Raw genomic sequence first — 19,993 nt, forward strand, 5'->3', positions numbered from 1 at the left:
TTGTGGGGATATATAGGGCTTGTAGGTTCATCAAGAACCCTAGGTACCCAGAGCCAATAAATGAGCTGCACCTTGCAATGGGTTTTCAGTCAATACCGGGTATACAGCAATTCATTTGCTGAAATATAAAAAGTGAAAAATAGGAATCAAGAAATCCTTTGTATTTCCAAAATGGCCACAAGCTAAGGTGTTGAGAATCAGTGGTTATTTGCACATCTCTGAATTCCGGGGTGCCCATACTAGCATGTGAATTACAGGGCATTTCTCAAATAGACGTCTTGTTTACACACTGTCTTACATTTGGAAGGAAAAAATGTAGAGAAAGACAAGGGGCAATAACACTTGTTTTGCTATTCTCGGTTCCCCCATGTCTCCCGATAAAAATGGTACCTCACTTGCACGGGTAGGCCTAGCGCCTGCGACAGAACTGCCCCAAAACACAACGTGGACACATCACATTTTCCATTTTTGCAAAGTGCCTAGCTGTGGATTTTGGCCTCTAGCTCAGCCGGCACCTAGGGAAACCTAGCAAACCTGCGCAGTTTTTAATATTAGACACGTAGGGGAATCCATGATGGGGTGACTTGTGGGGCTCTGACCAGGTTCTGTTACCCAGAATCCTTTGCAAACCTCAAAATTTGGCCAAAAAAACACTTTTTCCTCTCATTTCGGTGACAGAAAGTTCTGGAACCAGGGAGGAGCCACAAATTTCCTTCCACCCAGCGTTCCCCCAAGTCTCCCGATAAGAATGGTACCTCACTTATGTGGGTGTGCCTACTGCCCGCGACAGGAAATGCCCCAAAACACTATCTGGACACATCAAAATTATCAAATACAAAACTACCTGTTTTTGCGGGGGGCACCTGTGTTTTTGGTCCTGGGCTCAGCAGCCTTCTAGGGAAACCTACCAAACCCAGATATTTCTGAAAACTAGACACCGAGGGAGTCCAGTGAGGTGTGACTTGCGTGGATCCCCTAATGTTTTCTTACCCAGAATCCTCAGAAAACCTAAAATTTAGCTAAAAAATCATATTTTTCCCTCATTTTTGTGTGGGATCACCGCACTGGGACAAATTTCATACCACCCAACGTTCCCCTCAGTCTCCCGGTAAAAATGAAACCTCATTTGTGTAGGTGGCCCAAGTGCTTGTGAAAAGGAAGAGCCAAAAACATGTTGATATTGAGGGAGAACCAAAGGGGATCCAAAAGGGCAGTTTGCAAAAAATCATTTTAGGCTGACAAGTGCAGTAGAATTTTTTATCAGTATAGATGAGACAATGCTGGGTGGAAGGAATTTTGTGGATTCCTGCAGATTCTGGAAGGTTCCATCACAAAACCGTGGGAAAAATGTGTGATTTCGAGCAAAGTTGGAGGATTGCAGGGCATTGTGGGTACACAAATGGTGCAGGGTGCATGTGAAACACACCTCCCTGGAATCACCCAGATGTTTAGTTTTCAGATGTGTCTAGGTCTTGTGGATTTTCCTACTTGGCAGTGTCCCAAAGTCCATAAAGTGCAGCCCTCACCATTTCAAGTGGGACGATTTTGAGAGTTAGCCAAGCTCTCATGGCCCAAATTTAAAACCAAAACCCAAAATAATCAAGTGTCTTCTTGCTTGCTGTGCTGTGGGATAAGATGTTTTAGAGTGCAGGGGAGAGCTGAAAGACTGTTACCCCCTTCAGTTGGGGTGGGGGCATAACCAGGCCCATACTGGTTGGTAGCCACCACCCCAATATATATATATATATATGTGTATATATATATATATATATATATATATATATATATATATTTTTTTTTTATTCCCTGGCATCTAGTTGACTTTCTGCCGCCCCCGGGGTGTGGATCAGGGGTAATTGCCCCATCTGCCAACTGGTGGGCAGAACAACTTTGGCCCCATTTATTTGGGGTGGGGGTATGGCCATACCCCCACCCTCTCATTTTTGAAAAAAAAAACGTCCCTGGTGGGCTTTCTGCCCCCCCCTTGGGGGCAGAAGGGCCTTCCGAAAATAGGCCCATCTGCCCCCAAGGGGGACAGATATGGCCAACAGTAATGTGCCCCCTTGGGGAGCGACCCTTAACCAAGGGGCTGCCCCCCTAAAGAAAACACATGCATACACACACACCAATCGCTGGTGGCTAAGTGGTTTCTGCCCCAGGGAAGCGACCCTTGCCCAAGGGGTTGCTCCCCACCTCTAAAAAACAACAACAAAAAACTAAATATTTTTTTCCCTGACGCCTAGTGGTTTATGCCCCTTGGGGGCAGATGGCCTAACAAAAATCAGCTTATCTGGCACCAAGGGGAGCAGAAATGGTCGAAATACAATTTGTCCCCCAGGGGAGCGACCCTTGCCTAAGGGGTCGCTCCCCTTCCGTGAATTTGCCGTTAAAAAAAACAAAAACTGGTGTCTAGTGGTTTTTGCCCCCCTTGGGGGAAGACTGGCCTCATAAAAATAGGCTGATCTGCCCCAAGGGGGGCAGAAATGGCCTAAATATAATTTGCCCTCTAGGGAGCGACCGTTGCCTAAGGGGTCGCCCCCCAACTTAAAAACAAAAAAAAAAAAAAAAAAAAAATATCCCTTGTGTCTAGTGGGCATTTCAAAAGCCGGATCGCTTTACGATCCGGCTTTTGAAATGCTCTGAGAGACTTCAAAAGGAAGGAAATTCCTTTCCTTCCCTTTGAAGTGTCTCAGGGCCCCCATCACATGATCGGAAGAGAAATGCTTTGCATTTCTCTTCCAGCTTCCAGTGTGATGGGGAAGTGGCCTCTGATGCGGTCAGCGTGCAAATGCCTGCTGATGTCATCAGACATCACTGGGGGGATCAGGAGGGATCCGGGGTGGAAGGAGAAGGGCTTCCCCTTCCATCCCTGCCTTGGGGGGTGGGAGGGAAACCCACAGGGGGAGTGCTAGCGCTCCCTCTGAGCTCAGCGCCGAGGACGTAATGGTTATGTCCTCTGCACATGAGCACTGTGACGGTGGACGTAACCATTACGTCCCCGGCACACAAGCGGTGAAGACTCAGGGTCTGATTTAGAGTTTGATGGATGTGGTTACTCCATTACAAATGTGACGGATATCCCAGCTGATGTATTTGAATTTAATTATATTCTATAGAAATTGAAAGGCAGAGAGGATATCCGTCAGGTTTGTGACGGAGTACCAATCCACCAAACTCTAAATCAGGCAATAGTGTTGGGCTGACTTCTCTTTTAAGTAGTTGAAGACATAAGACAGCAGTATATTGTTGTCTGGCACAGAAGCCTTCAAAACATATGCTGCTTTTGGTTGGAAATATATCAGCATTTATTAACACATCTAAAGTAAATTAGACATATCAACACATACAAGGGCACATCACAAAAAAGACCAAAAGAGTAGGCAAAACAAACACAGTATAACATAACAAATCACATTTCAATTTTGCAGCACAAAAACAAAGCAGCATAAAAAAACAACGTAATATTTCACCACAATAAAATGACAGAATAAATATACACAAACGATCTTGCCGTACATTACCACCTCACGAATCCTGTTTTAATAATACAGTGGTAAAAGGTGTTTGGAGCCAGCATTGCCTTAACTTACCATCGAGGATATGAAATAGCGCAAGTCAAAATATTATGTTATTCAGCAGATAATGTCTTGAATGTAGCCAAATCGACTTTTCTGTTTCTCCAGAAAGCAGCAGTATACTTGTATCTCACAATGTTTGCTTGTCCATTTTGATCATAGAATAATTGATCGTAGTTCCTAGGACTTACGGCAAGAGACACATGAGGACAGTGGCAGAGGGTAATTTGAGCAGGTTTGAGGGCCACACACCCACACTCATACTTACTCACTCATCTACACGCATGGTCCCTCACACCCATATATTCACAAGCATGCACACATATACTGTGAGAAATTGGGAGGTGGGGTGAGTAGGGTGTGAGCTCTTCTTAAGCAACAGCCAAAATTCCTGTCAGGGTAAACCACAAAAATCACTAAATTAACCTCTGCTCTATCCTCTAGTAGCTTGGTACAAAAGCAGTCAGGTTTAACTTAGAGGCAATAAGTATTTATGCAGCACTTGAACAGCAGTAAAGTAAAAACATAGCACAAGAAAAATCCCACACCAATTTAGAAAAAATTATAACTTTATGAGTTATTTGACACCAAAAATCAAATCAGTGGAACTGGAGTTATGAGTTTTTAAAGTTGAAAGCAAAAAAACAGTGCCTAAAGATTAAAGCACCAGCCTCAGACATCTTGTTGCGAGAGACCTTGGTAAAGTTGAAATTATGGCTGACCACGGTTCAGATATACAAAGTGGATTGGGCCCAGTCTCCACTTACCTTCAAACTTAGAAGAAAATGTCTGAGAAGGGATGGCAAAATGTCATTGGGGCAAGGTAGCTGGTCCGGGTCAGAGGAGGAGGCCTTGTCATCAGGGAGCCTTTGGCCAAAACAGCAGTGAAGATTCCTTCATTTAGACTTAGGGGCTCATTGCGAGTTTGGCGGTTGGACGAGCTGACCCCCAAGCTCGCAGAGATTGTCTATCCAACTGCACCACCGTCATTGTATTATGATGTTCTCATTGGGCTGACCAGTGAGAACATCTTATTGTGACGTTTCTGGCAGTCAGCCTGGTGGGAACAGTGCTATGGTAGTGGTCTTGTCTCCCTTAAGGGAGCCAAGGCCAATACTGTCGCACTCCAGCACTATCTGAATGCGCAAAGGCTTGCATGGTGGTAGGCAGTGCAGGGGTCCTCCTGTTGCCCCCTGCACTGTGTTTACGCCAGCCTTTTCACAGCAGGGGTTCCTGCCATGAAAAGGATAGCAGAAATCAGATTTGTGATCAGCTTGGCGGTGCTGAACTCAGCACCCCCATGGTTGACCACTAGTCTGACTGCTGTCAGCCCATTGGGAACTATGTTCCTGGAGGGGTCGGCAGTTCCCTAGCAGTCTGACTGCCAGGGTCATAAATTGGCGGTTAGACCTTCTGAAGTGTGGCGGTCTGACCACCACCGTGGCATTGGCGGTCCTAGGAATGCCGATTTCATAATGAGGCCTTTAGTCTATTGTTTGTAAGTCAAAAACAGCCAGGGGACAAAAATGCAGGCTGTAGGTGATGAGAGCTCTACAAGGCTGGATACCCCTTCTGTGAGAAGCCACTGAACAGGATTTGCTGCGGCGGGGTAGAACATACTGGGAGCTACTGCAAAATCAGACTGAACGGTGATGCACCTTGGGTGGATCAACAAGCACTCTCTTCTAAGTTCTCAGAGAGTTTTTGGCCCAAAATGTTCTAGGTTCCAAGTTTGGCTTTCAGCTATCTGGACACCTTTAGCATTACTTCCAAAGTTCCAGGACTGCAGGACTGGAGAGACACTACTTGGAGAGTCAGGACTCACTTAGGCTAGGTTTCAGAGCAGGTTCAAGATAGCTGGAGCCTTTTTGGTCCCTCGGGCTCTTATCAGGAAGCCGGCTAAATAGCCCTTGGAATCACTCTGGAAGTCCTAGGTACAATTAGAAAAGCAGGGCTGAAGCTTCAGGGCAGACCTCTTGGGCTCACATCATGCTCCAGGCAGCTGAACAGTCCTTCTTGGTGCAGCTTCAGCCTTTTGAAATGTGCAGCAGGTCACAACAGCAGTAGTTTGCTAAGAGTCCTTTCAAAGGTCCAGAAAGTGAATTGAAGAGTGGCTCTAAGGGTTCCCTTATCATACATTGTGTCCAATTGAAAAGTAAGAAACTTCTGTAAGCTTCCCCACTAGCATTTTCTACCTCCCTACCCTGACCCCAGGGTGCCAACATGCACAAAAGACTATCATGAATTTCTCTGTATGAGAGCTGGGCACAGCCTACTGAAGAACAACTGGGTCTGCTCACAGCTCCATCCCTTCTGTCCTGCCTGAGATGGCCCATTCAGACAAACCTAGTCTTTCTATTGTGTGATCTTCTGGGAGGAATATGCAAAGGCTAACCGCCACTGACACCTAGTCATGTGACTAAGGAACAGGCTGCAGGCACCAAATGGTTAGAGCATGTGAATATCAACATTTAAAAGCAGCATTTTCACAATTGAGACCTAATTTCCGACTTTACCAGTAAAGAGGATTTTAATTTACAATTCTTCATACACCAAATAAGACTTTCTTACCTGCTCCTAATCAAACTTTATAACTTATTAAATGTAATAGGGTAACCCAATGTTAAACTATGGGAGAGGTAGGCCTCACAGTAGAGAAAAGCTAATTTGTGAGTTTTTGAATACCAGTAAATATAAAACTTAAAAGCCCATATCCAACTTTTTAAATACACTGCAGCCTGCCATTTGGCTGTTTAGGGCCTACCTTAGGGGTGACATATATGCATAAAAAAGGGTGTTTTAGACTTGGCAACAGGGTTGTTTTTCCACACCCAAATAGGCTGTTTAAAATTGCTTGCAGGCTGTAATGTCAGACCTGGACATGTTTTAAAGAGCTACTTACGTGGGTGGCACAATAAGTGCTGGAGGCCCACTAGAATTTAATTTACAGGCTCAGGATATATGCTATACTATTTTTTGAGGGACTTACAAGTAAATTAAAAATGCCAATAAGGTATAAGCCAATTGTATTTTGTTTTAAGAAGTGAGCATAAGCACCTTAGCACTGGTAAAGTGCACAGAGTCCTATCGCCAGCAAAAACAAACTTTTGGGTTAAATGCAAAACATTTTGAGAAACACCACCCTAAGGCAGACCGATATAACGCATGCTGCCTCCCCCCTCCATTCTAAAAGTGGGGAGAATTACCCAACTTCCTGGGAGTTTCATCACTAAGGTAGAAGAACCTGAACAGACGATCAGCATTGGAGTGACCTGGTCCAAGACGGTGTTCCACCATAAAGTCCATTCCCTGTAAGAAGATTCACCACCTCAACAGTTTAACATTCTTACCCCTCATTTGCATGAGCCATTTGAGAGGCCCGTGGTCTGTTTCAAGATGGATTTGAGACCCAATCAGGTATGGACTGTACTACTAGAGACTGGTAGAGGGTTTGTGGCAGGCCTCTGTCCAGATCAACGTCTTGGGCTGATTCTTAGAAGCTGAGTCCATTAAGGAGTTAACAACAGTGATATATCCCTTAACAAACCTCCTGTAATATCAGGTGAGGCCCAGGAAAGCCCCCACTTCAGTTTGAGTTTTGAGGGGCTCCCAGGCTAGGATAGTCTCTATTTTGGCCTAAAGGGGGCTGCTCCTTACCCCTTCCCACAGAATGTCCCATATATACCAAAGAATCCTGGTACTTGCTGACCTTGATAATAAGGCCTGCCTGTTGCAGGGCCTAAAGTACTTGTACCTGTAGGTGAAAAAGGTGCCCCCGACTGCTACTGCAGACACCTATGTCATCCAAGTAAGCAGCACTGAATGCTTCTATTCCGGCTAGGACTTAATTTACCAATCTCTGCAAGGTGGCAAGGGCATTCTTGAATATAAAGGGCATCTCCCTAAACAGAAAGTGACCTTCTGGGTAGATCATGCTGACTTCTTCCCTTCTCCTTTGTCCCCTCAGTAAGAGCAATCTGCCCATATCCTGAAGTGAAGTAAAAAGTGCCCAGCAACCCGATAGTCCTTAACCTGTCTATGATCCTATCTGCTTGAGATATGGGGTGTGCATCAGTCTTAGTGACAGATTTTAACCCCCTGTACTGCACAGATGACCTTAGTTCTAGGCTGACCCCTGATGAGGCAGCTTTGGCTATCAGCACCACTGGGATGGACCAGTGCCTACTGGAGTGCTCAGCCACTCCCAACTAAAGCATTTTGGAAACTTCCTCCCTAATGCAGGCCCTAACTTTGTCTGACAACCTGTACATTTTGTTCTTGACATGCAAACGGTCTCCAGTGTCTGTATCATGGGTACTCAGGTGTGAAGGCTGGCACTGCCATTGATTCATCTTTGTCTTTGGAGGATAGGAAATGAGGGAGAGGCTCACACTCCTCCTCCACTCCTTTATCTGTCACCAGGATCATGATGATCTCAGACCTCTTGTAGTGGGGTTTGAGATGACTTTCATGAAGTAACCTTAAGTGGTTTCTGCAGGTCTTGAGGTCCACCAAGTAAGTGGCCTCCCACTTTCTCCATTTCATCTAATCAGGCCCTGTCCAACATTCATGAAGAAGGGCCTTGGTATCCACTGGCATCATCACCCACATTTTCTGGCCAGTCTGAAACTACCAGAGTGGCTGTTTAGTTAAACAAGAGCTTCATGATCTACTGGCTGGTTTCAAAGATTTCAGTGGCCTTCATCCAGAATTTTTGCATCTGGTTTCTGAAGGCTAGCATGTAGTTATCCACATCTTGGGGGACTCATTGGGAACTTGTTCCTACGCTTTCTTCACCAAACTGAGAGGTTTCCAAAGTAGTGGCCATGGAAGAGCACAAATGGACTAAACCGGACTCCCTTCTGGGGCACCTTCCTGTTAGAAAAAAGCAGGCATGGCAAGAGGATGTCCCATTTCACCAGCTGGGCTCAGGCAGGCTCATACTCATGCCCTTCAGTGACTTGTTGAATAATTCAACAAACCCATTGGTCTGAGGAGAATAGGATGTGGAGAACATATGTCATCCCAGCCTAACTCCTCACTGACTTCATATATGCAGGCAGGAAGTCTGTGCCCTGTCAGACACAACTTCTTTGGGGAACCCCACCTGGATAAATATCTCCATCAAGGCCCTAGACACTGCAAGTGTGGTCACAGACCTCAGAGGTCTGGTTTCTAGGTATCTAGTGGCACAGGCCATCAAAACCAAGGGGTCCACAGATCCAACAGTGTTGATGGCCACCCATGCAAAGGGTGTGCCAATGACATCTAAGGGATTCAGGGAAGCCTTAAGCTTTTTCTTTGTTTTCCCACAGGCCTGGCAGGTAGAAGGAGTCCTTCAGAATGTATTTGAGGATGTTTTCATCCAGGGCAATAAAAGTGGTAGACAGGCCTGGTGAATGTCCTGTCCAACCGCAGATGTCCTGCCAAGGGTATGTAATTAGCCAATCCCAGTAGGAATGCCCAGTAGTAATGGGGGATCACAAACATACATGTTTCCTTATGCATAGGGGCCTTAGGCTCACTGTATATGAGGGCATTCTCACAATAGAATGGATTGATCTCCAAAGGTGTCGCAAGCTGCATGGGGTTCACCTTGCAGCCTCATGCCACCTAGGGTTGGGCTGTGCCTGTTAGAACTCATCCCTGATGGGCCTACCCTCCATTTGTCATCTAGTAAGCTCAGGTAGGTCTTCCATGACAGCAGTGTCCTCCCCAGTAGGGTAGGTGGCGGCCTCCGCCATCATCCCACTAACCTGTTACACAGGAGATTTGGGGGCTGGTGTCCCACACCACTGCCCCTCCCTCTCTTGTCTGCTGCCATTTTTCTAGGCACCAGGCTTCCTTGACTCCCATCCTGGGCGTCCATGAAACGGGTGGTCATGCAGACCCACTCAGGTAACCCAAACATCTCTAGTTGTGACCTGAGCTCCACTTCCTTCTAAGCAGTGGGCCACAAGTATTTGACAATCCATATTCATGGCAGGGCTCACAGCTACCTCAAGAGAATTTGAGACCTCCCATCACTCAAACGGAACCCAAGCCACTGATAGTTACCCTTGTGGTTATCTGCCACTACATCATGGTGGAATGGATTGGATACAACTGGCTCGAAGGACACAAGGTGACACCTTACTGTAATCGTACTATATTCTTTAGAACCTTCATTCTCTGCCCATTGATGGTAACCCACGGCCTATACTTTGAAGTCTTAGACGGCACGTGGGCTCTGTGCACCATTTTCTTGTCATCACGGAACAATAGGGTAAATGTAGCTGTTCCCCAATGCTGGTAGGGACCATTTACTCCACAAGCACTACACTGGCCAACACGTGGGTCTGTCCACCAGAGGGGGGCTCTGCCCTCTTGGGACACTTAGGATCTCCCTTGGCATGCCCAAACCTGTAACTCTCATAGCACTTTGGAACACACTTTCTATTGTTCTTATCTACAAACCCATTGTTCTTGTGGTCAGATTGGGGCTGGGTCAATTTCCATTGTGAACTTTTGGGGACCCTGAAAGAACTTCTTTTTGTTTTTATCTTCCTGCTCTTTCCTCTGGCAGGAATTCTGGCCACCCTATTTGAAGTCACCCCTAGATGCCTTTTTGGATGCTCTGGTACTGACCCAGAGGCTCGCCTCCATAGCAAGCTCCCTCAGGTTAGTGAGCTTACTATCGACTAGGTGTTGGTGCAACTCTGTGAAACAGGTAGTGAGCATGTGCTCCCTGAAACTTAGATTGTACAGCCTAATATGGTCATTGACCTTGCTGCCCCTCAACTATCCAATTACTTCCTTGCTGGAATAACCTAAGAAGTTCACCCAAGACTAGGATGGTAATTGGAGCCTTAGTCTCTTTTTTGGAAGTCAAAAATCTCCAGCGGGAGAAGCTTGAGGCTGTAGCCTATGAGAACTCCACGAGGCCGGATACCACTTCTGCGAAGAGCAGATGATCAGGTTTTGCTGCTGCGGGGACAATCCAAAGTTAGGGTCAAGAATTGTCATCATAGGGACCTGCTGCATCTTGACCCTCTCTTCTAGTATAAAAAGGGAACATCCCCGCCCACACAGTGGGCATGGGTTTCCATAAGCTAGCTCCCCAATATTTCTCTGGGGCCCTTTGCATCCTCAGCGCTACCTCATAAGCAGAAAGCCATTTGTCTGTGTCCTCTTCTACCACATAACTGTGCACCAGGTCCTGTGGCATTTGGACTCTCACCTCTCCAGTGGTGACTAGGAGCATGCTGCCACCATTTTTGCTGGACTCTGTTTGCTTGGCTCTGTTGTCCAACTCCCTCAGGCTTCTCTCATGATCCAGCCTCCTTTCTTCCAGAGCCAGCTTCTTTTCTACCAGAGCCAACTTCTCCTTCACCTGAAGTTTGGCCAGCTGCAACATGAACTCTCTTTCAGCCTTCCTGCCTAACAATTCTTTATGGGACAAGCTGCAGAAGGACAAATTGATCGTTGCTTCAGCAGAAGGGAGCTCCTCTCTTGTAGGCAAGTTGTTTTTCTATGCAGGAAGTTGCAACTCAGGGTCTATGGGCAGACGCTCCTCCGCCTCTTCTAAAGACCACAAACCCCATATGAGGGTTTTCATCTTCTGGGTGGACTGCATCCTTTTGACTTCTTCATAGGCATGGAGGGCATTTGTGGCCCTCTTGCCTGCATTTAGCCCCAACTGCTTGCAGAGCTTATGAAGCCCAGCCCTGCTGAGATTATCAATTTTCAGCAGCTCCATCTCCATTGTAGTGAAAAAGGAGGTAGAGAAACTTACATTTGTCAACATATTTATCTGGGATTTAAGTGTTATACTAATTGCTGCATGGCACCGCATAAACACAAGTACTGCATACCAGAACTGAACACTAATGTGAGAAATTGGGTTGTTGGTTGAGGAGGATGTGAGCCCTTCTCAAGAAACAGCCACAGATTGTTTCAAGGTTAACTTAGAGGCAATTTGTAGAGTATTTATGCAGCACTTAAACAGTAATAAAGTGAAAACACAACACAAGAAACATTCCACACCAATTTAGAAATATAGAGGAAATTGCAATAAATTACTTTACACCAAAATAAAAAAAATGCAAGCAGTAGAACTAGAATTATTATTTTTTTAATTTAAAGTGAAAAATGGTGGCTAAATTATCATAGCGGCAACCACAGACATCTAGTGGCAAGACACATGGACAAAGTGGAAACTTATGGCCAACTGTGATGGAGCACGGTTCGCATACAAGTGAACTGGGTCAGGTATCCACTTAACTTCTGACTTAGAAGAAATTTAGAAAAAAAAGTCTGAGAAGGTAATGTTTCTGCAGGGCAAAGCAGCTGCAAGTGTCTGAGGAGGAGGCATCCTCATCAAGGAGCTTCTGGCCAAAGTCACAGTGAAGATACCTTAGTTCAGACTTAGGGCCTTAGTTATGAGACCGCCAAACTCACGGCGGTGGCGGTTGGACTGCCACACTCCTGGCAGTCTGACCACCAGAATATGATCCTGGCTGTTGGACTGCCAGGAGACTGCCACCACTACCTGGATCATAGATCCCGATGGGTTGGTGGCAGTCAGAATCATGGCCAGCCACAGCGGTGCCAAGTTCAGCACCACTGTGCTGATAATAACTCCACTTTCTGCAAGCCTTTCCATGGCAGTTGCACTGCAATGGAAAGGCTGGTGGAAAGCCAGTGCTGGGTGCCACAGGTGGGCCCCTGCACTGCCCACAACCACCCTCTGCTGTGCACACAGTGCATATTCCGAGGGGGCTGAGGCCAATGCCGCTGCAATGTTTCCACCAGGCTGAGTGGCGAAAATATCATAATACAATGTTTCCAATGGTCAGCCTGTTGGAAACAACATAGTACGACAAGAGTGAGGTTGCCTCGTTGCCTCCTTGATGGCAGCTTCACCCCACCATATTGAGTGTCTTTGTGGCATGCAAACAGGGCTTTAGTCGCTTTTCTGGAAGTTGAAAATCTCCAGTGGGACAAGCTTCAGGCTGTAGCCCACAAGAGCTCAACGAGGCCGGATACCCCTTCTGAGAAAAACCAGCTGATCAGGTTCTGCTGCTGTTGAGAGGAACGTAGCCAAAGCTGCAACAAAGTTAGGCTGAATAGCGATGCACCTTGGGCGGATTGAAGAGCAAGTAGGTCCCAGTCACCTCTCAGTTACCAGAGCAATGTTTGAGCAATACTGTGCACCTTTAATACCACTTCTAAGCATCGGGGACTGGAGATGCATCACTTAAAGGTTTGGGACTCACTCCGGCAGGATCCAGGTGCAGGTTCAAGATGGTTGGAGCCTTTTTGGTCCCTGAGGTGGGTCCCTTAGGAGGCCAGCCAACTTCCCCTTGGAGTCACTTTGGAAGTCCTGGGTTCAAGAAGAAGAGCAGGGGTCAATCAGCATGACAGACCTCTGGGGACTCACAACGGCCTTCAGGCAGCCAAGCAGCCCTTTATGGTGCAGCAAAGCAGTTTTCTGAAGTAACAGCAGGCCACAGCAGAAGTCAGTCTTCTGTAAGTTCGTCCACAGGTCTAGAAAGTGAACTAAAGAGTGGGTCTGAGGGTTCCCTTTTATACCTGATGCCCACCCACTGTGAAGTGAAATAATCTCCTAGAGCTCCCCCCATAGAATTAGCTGGAATTATCTGCCTCCCTGACCTGGCCCCACCGTGTCTGCAGACACAAAATGCTAATGTGAAGTTCTTTGTATGAGTGTAGGGCACAGCCTATTGAAGTGCAAGTGAAGGCTGATCACAGCTCTGCCCCCCAATCATTCTTGAGATGGTCTAGTCAAGCACACCTCAGAGGAATATACAAAGGCTAACTTTCACTCACACCTAGTCATGTGACCCTGGAACATGCTGCATGCACTGAATGGCTAGTGCAAGAAAATGCCAACTTTTTTAAAGTGTAATTTTCACAGTTGTGACTTAAAATCCAATTTTAATAATAAAAAGGAATTAAAATTAAAATTGATATTACTACCTACTCCCAATCAAAAGTTATCACTTATTAAATGTTACAAGGCAACCCAGTGTTACTATAGGAGAGACAGGCCTCACATTAGTGAAAATGAATTTGCAAGTTTTTCACTTCCGAAATATGTAAAACATTAAAAGTATGTCTCCAACTTTTAAAATACACAGCACCCTGCCCTATGAGTGGCTTATGGCCTACCTTAGGGGTGGCCAATATGTATTAAGAAGGGAGTTTTAGCCTTTGCAAATGGGTTATTTTAACCAATTGAATTGACAGTTTCAAACTGCTGGCAGGCTGCAATGGCAGGCCTGGGACAGGTTTTGAATGGCTACTTAGGTGTGTGGCCCAATAAATGCTTAAGGTCCACTAGTAGCAATTTACTTGCAGGTCCTGAGTATGTGGTATACCACTTCACTAGGCACTTATGAGTAAATTAAATATGCTGATCGGGTGTTGGCCAGTCATACCATGTTTTCAGGAGTGAGGAGAAACTTTTCAACACTGATTAGAAGTGGTAAAGTGCACAGAGGGGGTCATTCCGACCCCGGCCGGCGCCGCCCACCGGGAAGAAACCGCCCAAACACCGCCCCGCGGTCAAATGACCGCGGGGAGCATTCTAACTTTCCCGCTGGGCCGGCGGGCGATCTTTAAAAGATCGCCCGCCGGCCCAGCAGGAAAGCCCCAGCAAAGATGAAGCCGGCTCCGAATGGAGCCGGCGGATTTGCTGGGGTGCGACGGGTGCAGTTGCACCCGTCGCGATTTTCAGTGTCTGCTTTGCAGACACTGAAAATCTTAATGGGGCCCCCAGGGGCCCCACGACACCCGTTCCCGCCAGCCTCTTCCTGGTGGTGTAAACCGCCAGGAACAGGCTGGCGGGAAGGGGGTCGGAATCCCCATGGCGGCGCATGCAGCGCCGCCATGGAGGATTCCGTGGGGCAGGGGAAAACCGTCGGGAACCCGCCGGTTCCCCTTTTCTGACCGCGGCTTTACCGCCGCGGTCAGAATTGCCCCGGAAGCACCACCAGCCTGTTGGCGGTGCTTCCTCTGCCCTCTGCCCTGGCGGTTACAAACCGCCAGGGTCAGAATGAGGGCCAGAGTCCTACGACCAACAAAAAAGAGTTCAGAAAAATAGGAGAGGTGATGATAAAAGGTTTGGGGGAAGACTACCCTAAGGCTGACCGGTCTAATACATACCCAATATTCAAAAGCACACACACATTCACAGCACACTATATATATACATATACACACACACAAACATGCATGTACCAAACATTACTCATCACACAGCGGGATGAGGTCAGTGAGAGTTGCTGGGCCCACCTCACTCTGTGATGAGTTATCACTGACTGACATTTGTCCCTGGCCACCTCTGGTCTTAAAACTGTCTGAGTCTTTCTGTCATGCGCCTCCTCATCATGAGGAGGACCTCGAGGCGGTTAGCCATGTTGGGAAGGTCAGACCCATAGGGCTGTGAAATCCTCAGCCTGGCAAAGTTCAACTCAGGCAGACATATGCCTACACATTTAGCACATGTATAGTGTCTGACGGATTGCCCTGAACTAAGTGTGTGTTTGTCAGGCGGACCTTTGCTGTCTATCAGACTAACCTTTGCTCAGCCTGACAGAGTCTTCATGTCTGCTAAAGGTTTGGGGTAGGGTCCCATTTGCCCCTAAGGACAGGCCGCACCTGTGTGAAGGAGCATTGTAACTGTATTTTACAATGTAAAATTAATAGGAGCCAGTTGCTTACAGTATTTCTTCTATTACAGCGTCTGAAAAGCGTTTTAAAGCCAGCACCAAATTGGGGCCCTGCATTACAAAAAGATCGCGGTGAAAGATACAAGGATATGGTGGATGATAAACAGAGCGATGCAATCGAGACTCCGACAGCTGCTGAGAAGCAAAATGGCATTGATAACATGGCATATTTTTAAAGTGCCATTTGCTCTTGATTATAACACAATTTAAGCACTGAATACTGGTATCAAATGTTAAAATCAACGGAATATTACCTTATTGTGTTAATTATAATTAATTTATATATCGGAGGTAAAATTGCATTAAAGCGACCATTTAGGCCTACAGTTCCTTTCATCTTCAAAAACAATGCAGATAGAGGATAGACTTTCCTGGCGTCTTATGGTGGGTTTTCATTTTTACTGTACCTCCGTTGTCTTCCTATCTTGTCCTGTACATGTGAATGAAGTATGGTATCGTGTGCAGTTTTACACTGGAATATAGCGCTGTAATAAACAACTGAAATGTCAAAGGCCATTTTAACCATGTACATAAACACAAGGCATTGTGAAAGAAAGAAAGCACGAAAACAGTATTTATTGATTTTGTGTGTGTTTTAATTTGACATCATAACTGGCTAATTTCAGTGACTTGGGGGTTCTGCATCGGCAACCATAAACATCCCTTCAAGTTATGTTTTTAAGGAAAATGTCACTTGCCAATATAACTAATAATATACCTCTTCTAAATAAATAACCACCACTGCCCTTTATCAAAGTTTGTCAATAAATTGTTTAGAGTTTTGCCCAAAACAAGCATGTACAAAGGCCAAAGGTCCAACCAATGGTTTGTCCACATCAGATATCCAAATTCTGTGCACATTTTATCACTGTGGACTACATTTTTTTATTTTATTTTAATTTGCAAAAAAACAAAAAGAGATAAGATTCATTTCTGAAACATCAGATCATGCAAAATATTTGTTTGGGGGAGGTGGCAGAAGTCCATCTAACTTTTGTGTCCCCCAGACATGGAGTTATTGAGGATACTCACAGCCCACTCGTACTCCTAAATGTTTTTGCGGTTCCAGTGGCAAACGTTACCTTGTATTTGCCTTGACATTATACAGGAAACCATTATCCACTTTACAATTTTACATAATAGCCAGACAGCTGAAATCATACGTTATCTCTGCTATTCTCAAACCTAAGGTGTGTTTTTTCCTTCAAGCAAAACATCGCAAAAATATATTTCAATGAGTAGGGGCGATAATAAGCTTATCGACCCTCTGACAGTTTGGCTCACAAAACAAAAGCAACTGCTCACATCAATCAATCCAGGACACACTCGGAACAGAACATGAAAGTGCTCACATTCAACAAAAGCAGGATGCTGGCAAGCACGCTGAATTTGCTATTCAACTTGAATAAATAAAGGCACATTTAACCCTGCATCACAAGTGTCACGTGAGCATGCCAAACAAAGAAAGGTCCAGAACGAGAAATTAGATATGCCTTTCCAGTTTCCCCCGTTTCACGAAGAGGTAAAGTAAAACAGGTATTTTGCTTGCACAACTGTTTTTAACATTCTAATTCAACAAATGTAATCATTTGCCAAGACAAAAGTACGGGATTATTTTGTAAATGACCATGCTTCCTAATTGATTGGTGAGTTTGTGTGTGCGGTTTTGTGGATGATTGTGGATGAATGTAAGAAAGAGACAATATGTTTATAAATGAATTGATGGATAGATAGCTTGGAAGGAAATGCTTCAGCGACTCAGAATCCTAGCTATTATTTTCACTGAATAGTGGATTCAGCGCTAGAGGTCGATGGGTCGAAATGACATAGGTTTGAGGGGATGTCATCAATGAGTGAGGTGATCAACAATAATAAACAATTGTAATCAATATTTCTAACCACACTAAATAACAACACCAGTTTATTAAGAAGTATTATGAATTTATTTCCCTATATTAACAATGCTAATGTCACGAATATAACTCTCAAACACAAATGATACGCATATAAGATCAATAATGGTTGGTTATAGCGTTGCACAAATCTCAGTCTAATTAGGACAATCAAACAAATGATCTCCAAAAGAATCACACTTATTAATAGTATAAAAACCAGTAATAATGTCAATGTATACGTTAGCTCAGCATAGAAATGATTTCAAGATAAATCATGAACATTTCAAATTAGTTCCCTTGCTAACCACAAATTAGCTTTAACATGTTGGGCTTCAAGTGGAAAGAATTTCCGGACGCAAATTTAGAAAGACTTATTCTACATTAATGTAATAAAAAAAACATTATTATTGTTATCATGCAGAAGTCAATATTACATATTGCAGGTGGTACCTGAAAAACAAAGTAGAATACATAACATCACAATATTATACTTTACCCAATTATTAGAAACATCAACAAGCAGTCTACTTCAATCAGTGGACACCATCAGTTATGTTTTCGGAATTTGGGCCTAACGAATAGCTAAACCCTCCTCTGATACAGGAACACTTGCTATCCTCCTGCTTCATCTGACTCTCGTCATCAATCGCTCTACTACCTTCCCTTCTCCCTTACATGTTATGCTAAACTCTGTAAAGCTTCTGATTGGTCAGTCCTTGGGGTGTTTATTCTCTATATATAAGTAAGAAATACACTGTTCCAATGAGGCTGCCAAACTAGGAGACCAGTAGTCTCAGGAGCGAGAGCCCTCAAGCATCACAATGGATGACTAGCATCATCATCGGGAATTGCTCCTCAGCAAGAGGATGATGATGCTAGTCATCCATTGTGATGCTTGAGGGATCTTGCTCCTGAGACTACTGGTCTCCTAGTTTGGCAGCCTCATTGGAACAGTGTATTTCTTACTTATTCACAATTATTGGGAGACTGTACACTGGACCATATAATCTCCCGGTCCCTCCCCCCTTTTTTGACTTAGTGTTTATTCTCTAGACAATCAACAACTAAATTGATAACCTAAAATACGACAATTCTACAGTGACTGAAACAATTTCCTCGCCACAATCTCTTCCTTTTCCGACTCGTCTGTAGCTCCATTGTCCCATCTACGTTCAGTCTCCACTTCTCAGGAAGAAACTTTTACTGTAACTGCTTTACTTCCATCCTCGAGGAAAGACCAGATATTAGTAACATTCTCGAACAATAAGGCATTTCAGTTTATGCAATGCTTGGTTAAAACATGACCTTGTAAGACATAGTGCAGCAACCCGCTAGGGGTAGCTGTGGACACATCTACACAAACCTCAAAAACACTTTTATGTAAGATCTGAATTATGGAAAATAACAACAGCATTTAGTTGGAGTTTTGCTCCGTTCAGCATTAATAACTATTATTTAAACGTTACTTGTTTTTCACATTAATTCATCACATGTTTTAGTAGAAATCATTAATATACATCCTATAAAATCCACACTCTCACAGAAGCAAGCAGAGTGAATGGGTGAGTGAACAGATTAGTGAGTGCATGGGTAAATGAATAATAGAGCATATGGAGGGGTGAATGTTACTGAGTTGGTGAACAAGTGAGTTGATAGACAAGACCTAGCTACATGCACTTTACAACATCTTCTGATGTCATATGACTGACTCTATCCAACTTCAGAAGGCCTTTCCATATAAGTATGCTGTGAATATTCTGTGCTATTTAATTAGATTTGGGGTTTATGCATAGATTCCAAGAAGATGACAGCAGAAAAATGCCTAAGGAATCATCAAGTCCACACACTGCCTATCCTACAATATCACTCAGGACCTCTCGGTGGTCTCAGGTTTTATCGTGGCTCTTCACCAGGTCTTTCTGCGCATTATTATTTGACAATGTTCTGTTTTTTTGTAGTGCAATTCGTGTGAAGAGTCTGTTCAGTGCTGTCCAACTAAACACACAAGACTATTGTAGCTATGCAATCTATTCCTTGGTTTGAGAAGCATCTAGGAGAGACTAGCCTTTTGGACTGCAAATCTCTGATCACTCTAGCCCATAGGTGGTGCTTATTGGTAATGACATCAGGGGAGTATTTAGATTTGTGTCCTGGATGTGTGTGCGCTTGTATTAAGTAGAACTCTTCAGACTGGTGTGATATCATTTTAGACTCCAAAGTAATCTGTATTGAGGAGACCTGATGCTTGGAGCCTATACACATGGGGATGCGACTGCTCAGTCCTATGAACAAATTTTGTGGTCATCATTTAAAAGTAGGATTGATTTGGTGGTGATTCATTTCTACAATAACATTTTTGATCCATCTTGTAGCTTAGCTGTGTATGCACTAGACACAGAGTTGGAGGAGTTTTTGCAGATGATTCACTCAAAGTATACAATTCTTTGGTTAGGTGATTTTAATATCCAGAAATGGACCATCCCAGCAAGCCAGGTTTGTGATGTAATTTATTCCATGGGGCTGTAACTCCACACTTTTACCACAATGATTAAGGAAAAGCTTTGAATTCTCTGATCTTTAAGTATGATCTTATGCTTTTGGGAAGCAGCTGTGTGGGCACTAGTGTACCAATCTCCACATTTACTGGCAGAAATGCACATACCTACTATTCCTCAAAATAGTAACTAGGCTATGGGAGTTACGTCTGTGTCAGTACCCTTTGTCCAAACAGGGTTATTATTCCAAGAATTGGAATAGACGCCTCACCCACTAAATAATGGCATGCTTC

At 44.7% G+C, this 19,993-nt stretch overlaps 1 protein-coding gene across 1 annotated transcript in view; it reads left to right on the forward strand.

Moving 5' to 3' along the window:
• The window catches only part of LOC138259651 (sodium- and chloride-dependent neutral and basic amino acid transporter B(0+)-like), a 485,427-nt gene extending 469,941 nt beyond the window's left edge, over window positions 1–15,486 (forward strand). The window contains exon 17 of the mRNA XM_069207516.1: window positions 15,322–15,486. Within this exon, the coding sequence (XP_069063617.1) occupies window positions 15,322–15,486 (165 nt within the window). The remainder of the gene's footprint in view (window positions 1–15,321) is intronic.
• Window positions 15,487–19,993: the final 4,507 nt, after the last annotated feature.

This window comes from Pleurodeles waltl, chromosome 2_1, assembly GCF_031143425.1.
Source record: "Pleurodeles waltl isolate 20211129_DDA chromosome 2_1, aPleWal1.hap1.20221129, whole genome shotgun sequence".
NCBI lineage: Eukaryota > Metazoa > Chordata > Amphibia > Caudata > Salamandridae > Pleurodeles > Pleurodeles waltl.